This window comes from Cherax quadricarinatus, chromosome 6, assembly GCF_038502225.1.
Source record: "Cherax quadricarinatus isolate ZL_2023a chromosome 6, ASM3850222v1, whole genome shotgun sequence".
Taxonomy (NCBI): domain Eukaryota; kingdom Metazoa; phylum Arthropoda; class Malacostraca; order Decapoda; family Parastacidae; genus Cherax; species Cherax quadricarinatus.
Window position 1 is genome coordinate 1523174 of NC_091297.1, and position 13235 is coordinate 1536408.

The 13235-nt window shown below is 39.7% G+C and overlaps 1 protein-coding gene across 8 annotated transcripts in view; it reads left to right on the forward strand.

The window, feature by feature from the left end:
• LOC128692060 (cholesterol transporter ABCA5) overlaps nt 1–13235 on the forward strand; it is a 408467-nt gene that overhangs the window by 17939 nt on the left and 377293 nt on the right. For 7 of the 8 annotated variants that reach the window (XM_070079720.1, XM_070079724.1, XM_070079709.1 and 4 more), the window contains one exon: nt 1724–1927. The exons of the other annotated variant lie outside the window; for it this stretch is intronic. In XM_070079720.1, coding sequence (XP_069935821.1) covers nt 1742–1927 — 186 coding nt within the window. In that variant the 5' untranslated portion in view covers nt 1724–1741. The remainder of the gene's footprint in view (nt 1–1723; nt 1928–13235) is intronic. 8 annotated transcript variants of the gene reach the window in all.

Sequence of the window (13235 nt, forward strand, 5' to 3'; positions counted from 1 at the left end):
GCGGCTTGCTGCCCTAATTGCTGTCAGTAACACTATCCACCAAAAGTCTGGTAGTTACAGTATCTCAAAATTGCTAATCAACAGGATGTTACCAATTCTGGAGACCGCAGTAACATGATGTCAACAGGTCCTTCTCTAACCCACATTAGGTCCACTACTCCTACTACCCACACAACACTTCACCCAACTTTTGCCACTAAATATGCTTGTTTTCTTAGTTATCTCTGTATTAGAACTGAAGAAGCCACTTGTGGTGAAACATTTCCTTTAACAAATGTCCTGAACTGTGCATCACCATACCATCTCTCCTTTGAAAGAAGGGTTTATATTGCAGTGTAATGTTGTATATATATATATATATATATATATATATATATATAGTAGGCTCAGTTAATATGAGTGCATATTTTGTATATTAGGTAAGTTCAAACTCTTGAAGAGAGGAGGGATGTGTTGTCTAGTGCAGGAGTTGATCATCTACACAGCAGCTTTTCGTTGGGTAATTAATGGTTTAAGGTGATTAGACATAGTAGATCCCCAAGCACAAATGCCATAGGTGAGGTAAGGGTAAATTAGAGAGTGGTATAGTGTAAGTAGTGCTCTTTGGGGTACATACCATATTTTAGAAGGGATGCCTATTGTTTTGGAGACTTTCTTGGCTATATGTTGAATGTGGGTCTGAAATTTAAGGTTCTAGTCAAGGTGTAGACCTAAAAGTTTGCCCTCAGCGTGTCTTGTTATGGAGAAACCATTTATCGATATGTTAATTTGGATATTTAAGGCTCTGTTTCCAAACAACATGTAGTAGGTTTTATCTTTATTAAGAATGAGTTTATTGGTCGTCATCATTTTTAGTTGCTCATCGTTAACTGTGTCACTAAGCATAGGAGAAAACATAAGTAGTGTCATCTGCGAACAGAACTGGTCTGGTTTAGATGAGGTGCATTAAGGAGATGATGTAAATGAGAAAGAGCAGAGGGCCAAGGATACTTCCCTGTGGTACGCCAACAGCTACAGGCTGGGTAGTTGAGTTGAGTACTACTGTACATATGATTCGTGCTTGGAATACCAAGCATACCATTACACTAAAGCATTATCGTTTACACTTGGAATACCAAGCATACATTCAATAGCACTACTGCATTATCATTCACGCTTTGAATACCAAGTAGTATACAATTACACTACTGTACATATCGGTCACACTTGGAATACCGAACATACCATTACGGTATTGCATTATCATTAACACTTAGAATGCATACCAAGCTTACCATTACAGTACTACCGTGCATATCATTCACTCTTGAAATACCAAGCATACCATTACACTACTGCATTATCATTCACATTTGGAATACCAAGCATACCATTATAGTACTGAATTATTATTTACACTGAATACCAAGCATACCCATTATAGTACTAATTATCATTCACACTTGAAATCCCAACCTTACCATTACAGTCCTTCACATTGTTCACACTTTGAATATCAAACATACTTATTATATTACTGTACTGTGTATTCACACTGCACATTCCAGTACTGTATCAGTATTAAAACAGAGTTATCTTGAAAACAGTGTTTTATTGTAGAGTTGTAGCACATATAAATTTTATTTACATTGAACTGTTTTATACTGAAGTTATCAATAAATTTCTTTTTGAATTGGAAGCCAGAGTGATGGTATTAAAAGTTTTTACACCTTGTACATTACAGTTTATCTTCTAAATAACAATGAGTCAAGTGACACCTGAAACGGATAGCGGGGGATCACAATCAACGTGGATGGCAAGTCACGATCATCACCCTCACATGCTGCTTGATGAGAAAATTGCAAAAGCAGGTTTTATGGATCAGTTGCGAGCTCTACTAACTCGTAATCTGATACTGAAAAAGCGAGATAAACAAAAGACTCTGTCGGTGAGAAACTCATCATATTTGAGGCAACTATTTTTTTTTTGCCTTTTTTTTTTTATGTTTTAGTCAATAGTCTAATTTCTCTTTCTCAAGACTTATGGTTTACTGCATGACCCATATGGTCTTAGCACTTCATATACTAATAATATAAAAGTAAATGTTTATGATAAGAATTTTTTGTGATGTGAGAAGGCTCCTACTAATGTTATTGTATTGTATTTACAAAACAATTAACATTTATTTTGAGCAGCTTCTTTAGCATTTCCCAGTCCATATATTATAGTGCCTGAATGCTAGTGTAAAAGTGACCAGTGTTTACCTGGAGATTACCTGAAATTGGCCAAATTAGATTTCTGACCTTTATTGGGTAGTTGAAATAGGCACGTAGGAGGTTTCTTGTACTCAGTCAACAGAATATAAGGAAAACAGTAGGGCCTTGCTTTTTGGCATTTCGCCTTATGGCATTCTGCTAATACGGCAATCTCAAATTATGACCAAAACTTTCTATACGGCAAGTGGTCTTTCAAATACGGCGCACGCCAGGTTTGTTGCATAGCAATTTCTCACAAGGTATTTCATGTATTAGTTTTTCCAGTGACAATGTTTTTGTTAGTGGTAACTTGTAGGCCTCTGTTCTATGCATCTAATTTTTTTATCTCAATTTGTATTCTTTGTGTGGTACAGGTTGGCCGTCACTAATCCGGCAATCAGTAATCTGGTTCTATCAGTAATCTGGCACTAATTTCTGCTAGCATAACTTCAAATTTCCAATTTCCTTTTCTCTATTTATTGTTATAACCTGCTCACTTTTAGCCCTAGCCATGGTTCCAGCGAATAAAAGAAATGCTTCACATTGTGTAAAGCACATACACATTACATTGTCCATAAAAGAAAAGGTGTCTTTGAAGCCATTGTCAGTCGCCATGAACTCAGCTCACTCAGATGAACTGTGACCGCTAAATTTGGGCCTACATATGTGTAATAAGTGTGTACTACATAAAAAAAAATCCTGCAGCGTGCAGTGCATAATGGAAAAAAAAACTGTAACCGTGTTTATGGTGTACACGCGACTTTGTGGTGTATTTTTGTATGGTTTGTATGGTTGTACAGTGGACCCCCGCATACCGTTGGTCTTACATAACGTTAAATCCGCATACCGCTACATTTTATCGCCAAGATTTTGCCTCGCATACCGCTAAAAAACCCGCTCAACGCTGTTTGTCTGAGACGCGTCTATGTGCGGCCTGAGCCATGCTCACATGTTCCGCTGGTGGCATTGTTTACCAGCCAGCCTCCACGGTAACATCCAAGCATACAATCGGAACATTTCGTATTATTACAGTGTTTTTGGTGATTTTATCTGCAAAATAAGTGACCATGGGCCCCAAGAAAGCTTCTAGTGCCAACCCTACAGCAATAAGGGTGAGAATTACTATAGAGATGAAGAAAAAGATCATTGATAAGTATGAAAGTGGAGTGCGTGTCTCCGAGCTGGCCAGGTTGTATAATAAACCCCAATCAACCATCGCTACTATTGGTGGTACAGCTGCTGCTGCTGCTGTACCACTGTCAGCTGCTGCTGCTGCTGCACTGTCAGCAGCTGCTGCTGCTGTAGCACCATCAGCTGCTGCTGCTGCTGCTGTACCACCATCAGCTGCTGCTGTAGTACCGTCTGCTGCTGCTGTAGCATCATCTGCTGCTGCTGTAGCATCGTCTGCTGCTGCTGTAGCACTGTCAGCTGCTGCTGCTGCTGTACCACCATCAGCTGCTGCTGCTGCTGTAGTACTGTCTGCTGCTGCTGTAGCATCATCTGCTGCTGCTGTAGCACTGTCAGCTGCTGCTGCTGCTGTAGCACTGTCAGCTGCTGCTGCTGCTGCTGTACCACCGTCAGCTGCTGCTGCGCTGTAGTACCGTCTGCTGCTGCTGTAGCATTGTCTGCTGCTGCTGTAGCACTGTCAGCTGCTGCTGCTGTTGTACCACCGTCAGCTGCTGCTGCTGCTGCTGTAGTACCGTCTGCTGCTGCTGTAGTACCGTCTGCTGCTGCTGTAGCATCGTCTGCTGCTGCTGTAGCACTGTCAGCTGCTGCTGCTGCTGCTGTAGCACCGTTGTTGGTGTGGCTTATTGAGAATACCAAGAAACAATTAACCCCAGAGGATTTGCCACCCAGGATAACCCAAAAAAGTCAGTGTCATCGAAGACTGTCTAACTTATTTCCATTGGGGTCCTTAATCTTGTCTCCCAGGATGCAACCCACACCAGTCGACTAACACCCAGGTGAACAGGGAAAAACGCCTGGAACTAGTGCTCATATTGGTGAATTTAAAACCAGCAAAGGTTGGTTTGAGAGATTTAAGAATCGTAGTGGCATACACAGTGTGATAAGGCCTGTTCTGGAAGAAAATGCCAAACAGGACCTACAGTACTCAGGAGGAAAAGGCACTCCCAGGACACAGTGTCTCATCAGTCATTGCTGCATCTTCAATAAAGGTAAGTGTCATTTATTCTTCATTTAGTAGAGTAGTACATGCACAATATATATTGTGCATGTACTACTCTACTATTGTGCATGTATCCTTCTCTTTGTGTGTAGGAAAATGTATATTTCATGTGGTAAAATATTTTTTTCATACTTTTGGGTGTCTTGCACGGATTAATTTGATTTCCATTATTTCTTATGGGGAAAATTCATTCGCATAACGATAATTTCGCATAACAATGAGCTCTCTTGCACGGATTAATATCGCTATGCGGGGGTCCACTGTATTCTCATTTTTTTGGTCTCATTTGATAGAATGGAAGATATTTTACAGAAATAAATATAATTTTGAACTTTCACACTCAAAGTAGCAGAAATGTTCAATTTTTGCCGATGTTTAAGAGTAAACAAATGACGTCACCGTCCAATACGTGTCCAACTGGCCGGTCTAATACAGTCACGAATGGGTTGACATTATTTTTACAATTATTACAATATTGCAGTAGTCTGCATAACAGTAAATCTTCCATTTTTTGTGTGAATAAAAATTCAAAATGGAAAGCAAGTGTAATATAAGAGGGGCCTCGAGACATGAATAATGAACAGAGAAAATGTTATTTTAGTACCAGGAATGTTTATTCTCAACCCTATTTTGAAACTGGCATCTCTTGAAATTTGTATGAAATTGGCCAAATTACTGATTTCTGACCACTTTATTGGGTAGTTGAAATAGGTACATAGGAGGTTTCTTGTACTCAATCAACAGAATATGAGGAATACAGTAGGGACCCGCTCTTTGGCGTTTCACCTTAGGGCGTTCTGCTAATACGGCAATCTCAAATTATGACCAAAACTTTCTATACGGCAAGTGGTCTTTCAAATACAGTGCATGCCAGGTTTGTTTACATTCTCCATGAGCACATCTCTCTCTTATGTAATAATAATCACTCTTGGGCACATTACATCAATATAGACACTTTCATTAACCCATCTATGATATTTTCTTAAAATTATATAAGAAACACATGGAGGTGTGGTTGCCGGGTGGAAGGAAAACATCATGCAATATTAATAATCACTCTTGGGCACATTGATTGTCTTATTTTACTTTAATGTAGACATTTTCATTAATCCATCTATTATATTTTCTTCAAAATTATGTAAGAAACACGTTACATAACATATAAACATTTTATGTTTATATACTATGGAGGTGTGGTAGCTGGGAGGAGGGAAAACATTACATTACTCCCCTTAATACATTACACATAGGTTGATAGACAGCAACCGCCCAGGGAGGTACTACCGTCCTGCCAAGTGAGTGTAAAACGAAAGCCTGTACTTGTTTTACATGATGGTAGGATTGCTGGTGTCTTTTGTCTGTCTCATAAATATGCAAGATTACAGGTGGTATGTCTTGCTACTTCTACTTACACTTAAGTCACACTACACATACATGTACACGTTTATTTATACACACTCATCTGAGTTTTCTTTGATTTTATCTTAATAGTTCTTGGTCTTATTACTTATCCTTTTATATCCATGGGGAAGTGGAATAAGAATCTTTCCTCCGTAAGCCATGCGTGTTGTAAAAGTCAACTAAAATGCCGAAAGCAATGGGCTAGTAACCCCTTTTCCTGTAAAGATTACTAAAAAGAATAAGAAGAAAATTGTCAAAGTGGGAAGTCTGAATGTGTGTGGCTGTTGTGCAAATAAGAAAGAGATGATTGTGAATGTTATGACTGAGAAGAAGCTGGATGTCCTGGCTTTAAGTGAAACAAAGCTGAAGGGGGTGGGAGAGTTTCAGTGGAGAGGAATAAATGGGATTAGACCAGGGGTTTCAAATAGAGTTAGAGCTAAAGAACGAGTACCAGTAATGTTGAAGGATAAGATTTATTTATATTTATTATCACACTGGCCGATTCCCACCAAGGCAGGGTGGCCCGAAAAAGAAAAACTTTCACCATCATTCACTCCATCACTGTCTTGCCAGAAGGGTGCTTTACACTACAGTTTTTAAACTGCAACATTAACACCCCTCCTTCAGAGTGCAGGCATTGTACTTCCCATCTCCAAGACTCAAGTCCGGCCTGCCGGTTTCCCTGAACCCCTTCATAAATGTTACTTTGCTCACACTCCAACAGCACGTCAAGTATTAAAAACCATTTGTCTCCATTCACTCCTATCAAACACGCTCACGCATGCCTGCTGTAAGTCCAAGCCCCTCGCACACAAAACCTCCTTTACCCCCTCCCTCCAACCTTTCCTAGGCCGACCCCTACCCCGCCTTCCTTCCACTACAGACTGATACACTCTTGAAGTCACTCTGTTTCGCTCCATTCTCTCTACATGTCCGAACCACCTCAACAACCCTTCCTCAGCCCTCTGGACAACAGTTTTGGTAATCCCGCACCTCCTCCTAACTTCCAAACTATGAATTCTCTGCATTATATTCACACCACACATTGCCCTCAGACATGACATCTCTACTGCCTCCAGCCTTCTCCTCGCTGCAACATTCATCACCCATGCTTCACACCCATATAACAGCATTGGTAAAACTATACTCTCATACATTCCTCTCTCTGCCTCCAAGGACAAAGTTCTTCGTCTCCACAGACTCCTAAGTGCACCACTCACCCTTTTCCCCTCATCAATTCTATGATTCACCTCATCTTTCATAGACCCATCTGCTGACACTTCCACTCCCAAATATCTGAATACATTCACCTCCTCCATACTCTCTCCCTCCAATCTGATATCCAATCTTTCATCACCTAATCTTTTTGTTATCCTCATAACCTTGCTCTTTCCTGTATTCACTTTTAATTTTCTTCTTTTGCACACCCTACCAAATTCATCCACCAATCTCTGCAACTTCTCTTCAGAATCTCCCAAGAGCACAGTGTCATCAGCAAAGAGCAACTGTGACAACTCCCACTTTATGTGTGATTCTTTATCTTTTAACTCCACGCCTCTTGCCAAGACCCTCGCATTTACTTCTCTTACAACCCCATCTATAAATATATTAAACAACCACGGTGACATCATTCATCCTTGTCTAAGGCCTACTTTTACTGGGAAATAATTTCCCTCTTTCCTACATACTCTAACTTGAGCCTCACTATCCTTGTAAAAACTCTTCACTGCTTTCAGTAACCTACCTCCTACACCATACACCTGCAACATCTGCCACATTGCCCCCCCTATCCACCCTGTCATACGCCTTTTCCAAATCCATAAATGCCACAAAGACCTCTTTAGCTTATCTAAATACTGTTCACTTATATGTTTCACTGTAAACACCTGGTCCACACACCCCCTACCTTTCCTAAAGCCTCCTTGTTCATCTGCTATCCTATTCTCTGTCTTACTCTTAATTCTTTCAATAATAACTCTACCATACACTTTACCAGGTATACTCAACAGACTTATCCCCCTATAATTTTTGCACTCTCTTTTGTCCCCTTTGCCTTTATACAAAGGAACTATGCATGCTCTCTGCCAATCCCAAGGTACCTTACCCTCTTCCATACATTTATTAAATAATTGCACCAACCACTCCAAAACTATATCCCCACCTGCGTTTAACATTTCTATCTTTATCCCATCAATCCCGGCTGCCTTACCCCCTTTCATTTTACCTACTGCCTCACGAACTTCCCCCACACTCACAACTGGTTCTTCCTCACTCCTACAAGATGTTATTTCTCTTTGCCCTATACACGATATCACAGCTTCCCTATCTTCATCAACATTTAGCAATTCCTCAAAATATTCCCTCCATCTTCCCAATACCTCTAACTCTCCATTTAATAACTCTCCTCTCCTATTTTTAACTGACAAATCCATTTGTTCTCTAGGCTTCCTTAACTTGTTAATCTCACTCCAAAACTTTTTCTTATTTTCAACAAAATTTGTTGATAACATCTCACCCACTCTCTCATTTGCTCTCTTTTTACATTGCTTCACCACTCTCTTAACCTCTCTCTTTTTCTCTATATACTCTTCCCTCCTTGCATCACTTCTACTTTGTAAAAACTTCTCATATGCTAACTTTTTCTCCCTTACTACTCTCTTTACATCATCATTCCACCAATCGCTCCTCTTCCCTCCCGCACCCACTTTCCTGTAACGACAAACTTCTGCTGAACACTCTAACACTACATTTTTAAACCTACCCCATACCTCTTCGACCCCATTGCCTATGCTCTCATTAGCCCATCCATCCTCCAATAGCTGTTTATATCTTACCCTAACTGCCTCCTCTTTTAGTTTATAAACCTTCACCTCTCTCTTCCCTGATGCTTCTATTCTCCTTGTATCCCATCTACCCTTTACTCTCAGTGTAGCTACAACTAGAAAGTGATCTGATATATCTGTGGCCCCTCTATAAACATGTACATCCTGAAGTCTACTCAACAGTCTTTTATCTACCAATACATAATCCAACAAACTACTGTCATTTTGCCCTGCATCATATCTTGTATACTTATTTATCCTCTTTTTCTTAAAATATGTATTACCTATAACTAAACCCCTTTCTATACAAAGTTCAATCAAAGGGCTCCCATTATCATTTACGCCTGGCACCCCAAACTTACCTACCACACCCTCTCTAAAAGTTTCTCCTACTTTAGCATTCATGTCCCCTACCACAATTACTCTCTCACTTGGTTCAAAGGCTCCTATACATTCACTTAACATCTCCCAAAATCTCTCTCTCCTCTGCATTCCTCTCTTCTCCAGGTGCATACACTCTTATTATGACCTACTTTTCGCATCCAGCCTTTACTTTAATCCACATAATTCTTGAATTGACACATTCATATTCTCTTTTTTCCTTCTATAACTGATCCTTCAACATTACTGCTACCCCTTTGCTCTAACTCTCTCAGATACTCCAGATTTAATCCCATTTATTTTCCCCCACTGAAACTCCCCTACCCCCTTCAGCTTTGTTTCGCTTAGGGCCAGGACATCCAACTTCTTTTCATCATAACATCAGCAATCGTCTGTTTCTTGTCATCCGCACTACATCCACGCACATTCAAGCATCCCAGTTTTATAAAGTTTTTCTTCTTCTCTTTTTTAGTAAATGTCTACAGGAGAAGGGGTTACTAGCCCATTGCTCCTGGCATTTTAGTCGCCTCATACGACATGCATGGCTTACGAAGGAAAGATTCTTTTCCACTTTCCCATGGACAATAGAAGAAATAAAGAAGAACAAGAGCTATTTAGAAAAAGGAGAAAAACCTAGAATAAGATATGGCAGGAAAAGAGGGACTATAAAAGTATTAATTCAAGGATTATGTGGAGTAAAATAAAGGTTGGATGTGAAAAGTGGGTTAGAGTAAGCGTATATGCACCTGGAGAAGAGAGAAATGTAGAGGAGAGAGAGAGATTTTGCGAAATGTTGAGTGAATGTGTGGGGAGTTTTGGACCAAGTGTGAGAGTACTTGTGGTTGGGGATTTCAGTGCTAAAGTGGGTAAAAATGTTGTGGAGGGAGTAGTAGGTAAATTTGAGGTGCCAGGGGTAAATGTAAATGCCAAGCCTTTAATTGAGCTATGTGTAGAAAGAGATTTGATAATAAGTAATACATATTTTATGAAAAAGAGGATAAATATACAAGGTATGACGTAGCATGTAATGAAAGTAGTTTGTTAGATTATGTATTGGTGGATAAAAGGTTGATGGGTAGGCTTCTGGATGTACATTTTTTAGAGGGGAAACTGATATATCAGATCATTATTTAGTTGTAGCTACAGTTAGAGTAAGAGGTAGATAGGAAAAGAGGAAGGTGGCAACAACAAGTAGGAGGGAAGTGAAAGTGTATAAACTAAGGGAGGAGGAAGTTCGGGTGAGATATAAGCGACTGTTGGCAGAAAGGTGGGCTAGTGCAAAGATGAGTAGTGGGGGGGTTGAAGAGGGTTGGAATAGTTTTAAAAATGCAGTATTAGAATGTGGGGCAGAAGTTTGTGGTTATAGGAGGGTGGGGGCAGGAGGAGGAAAGAGGAGTGATTGATGGAATAATGAAGTAAAGGGTGTGATAAAAGAGAAAAAGTTAGCTTATGAGAGGTTTTTACAAAGCAGAAGTGTCATAAGAAGAGCAGAATACATATGGAGAGTAAAAGAAAGGTGAAGAGAGTGGTGAGAGAGTGCAAAAGGAGCAGATGATAGAGTGGAAGAGGCACTGTCAAGAAATTTTAATGAAAATAAGAAAAAATTTTGGAGTGAGTTAAACAAGTTAAGAAAGCCTAGGGAAAGTATGGATTTGTCAGTTAAAAACAGAGTAGGGGAGTTAGTAGATGGGAAGATGGAGGTACTAGGTAGATGGCGAGAATATTTTGAGGAACTTTTAAATGTTGAGGAAGAAAGGGAGGCGGTAATCTCATGCACTGGCCAGGGAGGTATACCATCATTTAGGAGTGAAGAAGAGCAGAATGTAAGTGTGGGGGAGGTACGTGAGGCATTACATAGAATGAAAGGGGGTAAAACAGCTGGAACTGATGGGATCATGACAGAAATGTTAAAAGCAGGGGGGGATATAGTGTTGGAGTAGTTGGTACTTTTGTTTAATAAATGTATGAAAGAGGGGAAGGTACCTAGAGATTGGCGGAGAGCATGTATAGTCCCTTTATATAAAGGGACAGGGGGACAAAAGAGATTGTAAAAATTATAGATGAATAAGTTTACTGAGTATACCAGGAAAAGTTTACGGTAGGGTCATAATTGAAAGAATTAGAGGTAAGACAGAATGTAGGATTGTGGATGAGCAAGGAGGTTTTAGAGTGAGTAGTGAATGTGTAGATCAAGTGTTTACATTGAAGCATATATATGAACAGTATTTAGATAAAGGTAGGGAAGTTTTTATTGCATTTATGGATTTAGAAAAGGCATATGATAGAATAGATAGGGGAGCAATGTGGCAGATGCTGCAAGTATATGGTGGTAAGTTACTAAATGCTGTAAAGAGTTTTTATGAGGATAGCAAGGCTCAGGTTAGGGTGTGTAGAAGAGAGGGAGACTACTTCCCAGTAAAAGTAGGTCTTAGACAGGGATGTGTAATGTCACCATGGTTGTTTAATATATTTATAGATGGGGTTGTAAAAGAAGTAAATGCTAGGGTGTTTGGGAGAGGGGTGGGATTAAATTATGGGGAATCAAATACAAAATGGGAATTGACACAGTTACTTTTTGCTGATGATACTGTGCTTATGGGAGATTCTAAAGAAAAATTGCAAAGGTTAGTGGATGAGCTTGGGAGTGTGTGTAAAGGTAGAAAGTTGAAAGTGAACAAAGAAAAGAGTAAGGTGATGAGAGTATCAAATGATTTAGATAAGGAAAAATTGGATATCAAATTGGGGAGGAGGAGTATGGAAGAAGTGAATGTTTTCAGATACTTGGGAGTTGACGTGTCAGCAGATGGATTTATGAGGGATGAGGTTAATCATAGAATTGATGAGGGAAAAAAGGTGAGTGGTGCGTTGAGGTATATGTGGAGTCAAAAAACGTTATCTATGGAGGCAAAGAAGGGAATGTATGAAAGTATAGTAGTACCAACTCTCTTATATGGGTGTGAAGCTTGGGTTGTGAATGCAGCAGCGAGGAGGCGGTTGGAGGCAGTGGAGATGTCCTGTCTAAGGGCAATGTGTGGTGTAAATATTATGCAGAAAATTCGGAGTGTGGAAATTAGGAGAAGGTGTGGAGTTAATAAAAGTATTAGTCAGAGGGCTGAAGAAGGGTTGTTGAGGTGGTTTGATCATTTAGAGAGAATGGATCAAAGTAGAATGGCATGGATAGCATTTAAATCTGTAGAAGGAAGGCGGGGTAGGGGCCGTCCTCGAAAAGATTGGAAGGAAGGGGTAAGGGAGGTTTTGTGGGCGAGGGGCTTGGACTTCCAGCAGGCATGCATGAGCGTGTTAGATAGGAGTGAATGGAGACAATTGGTATTTGGGACCTGACGATCTGTTGGAGTGTGAGCAGGGTAATATTTAGTGAAGGGATTCAGGGAAACCAGTTATTTTTATATAGCCGGACTTGAGTCCTGGAATTGGGAAGTACAATGCCTGCATTCTAAAGGAGGGGTTTTGGGATATTAGCAGTTTGGAGGGATATGTTGTGTATCTTTATACGTATATGCTTCCAAACTGTTGTATTCTGAGCACCTCTGCAAAAACAGTGATTATGTGTGAGTGAGGTGAAAGTGTTGAATATTGATGAAAGTATTTTCTTTTTGCGGATTTTCTTTCTTTTTTGGGTCACCCTGCCTCGGTGGGAGATGGCCGACTTGTTGAAAAAAAAAAAAATGGACCATGGCTCCATTCCTGGAGATAAAACATTCTACTCTACTAATACCTCACTTGGAACCATTGTTACAGTGCACACAGGTTTTCATGTTGATAATTATTTTTCAGTGTTGAAGATGTAATGTTTTAAAGTTTATTTATAGTTTGTGTCACTAACATCAACTTCTGATACACTTGACAGATCTCCTAGGTAGGCTAGCTGGTGTAAAAGTTTACTAAAAATGTATTTTGATGTAAATAGTTTATTAGGAAAAGTGCAAGTAGAAGTAGCAAGATGTCTGTTATCTTGCATGCTTATGAGACAGAAAAAAAAGCCACCAGCAATCATACCATTGTGTAAAACAATTACAGGTTTCCATTACACACTCATTTGGCAGGACAGTAGTACATGTACCTTTCTGGGCGGTTGCTGTAGAGCAAATTCATTTCTTTTTGTATATGATCATATGATGTATGTGTGGTAGCTCATATTTTGTTGGTAAACATTTATCAAAAATGAAAAGTAAAAAAGTAGGAATTAGA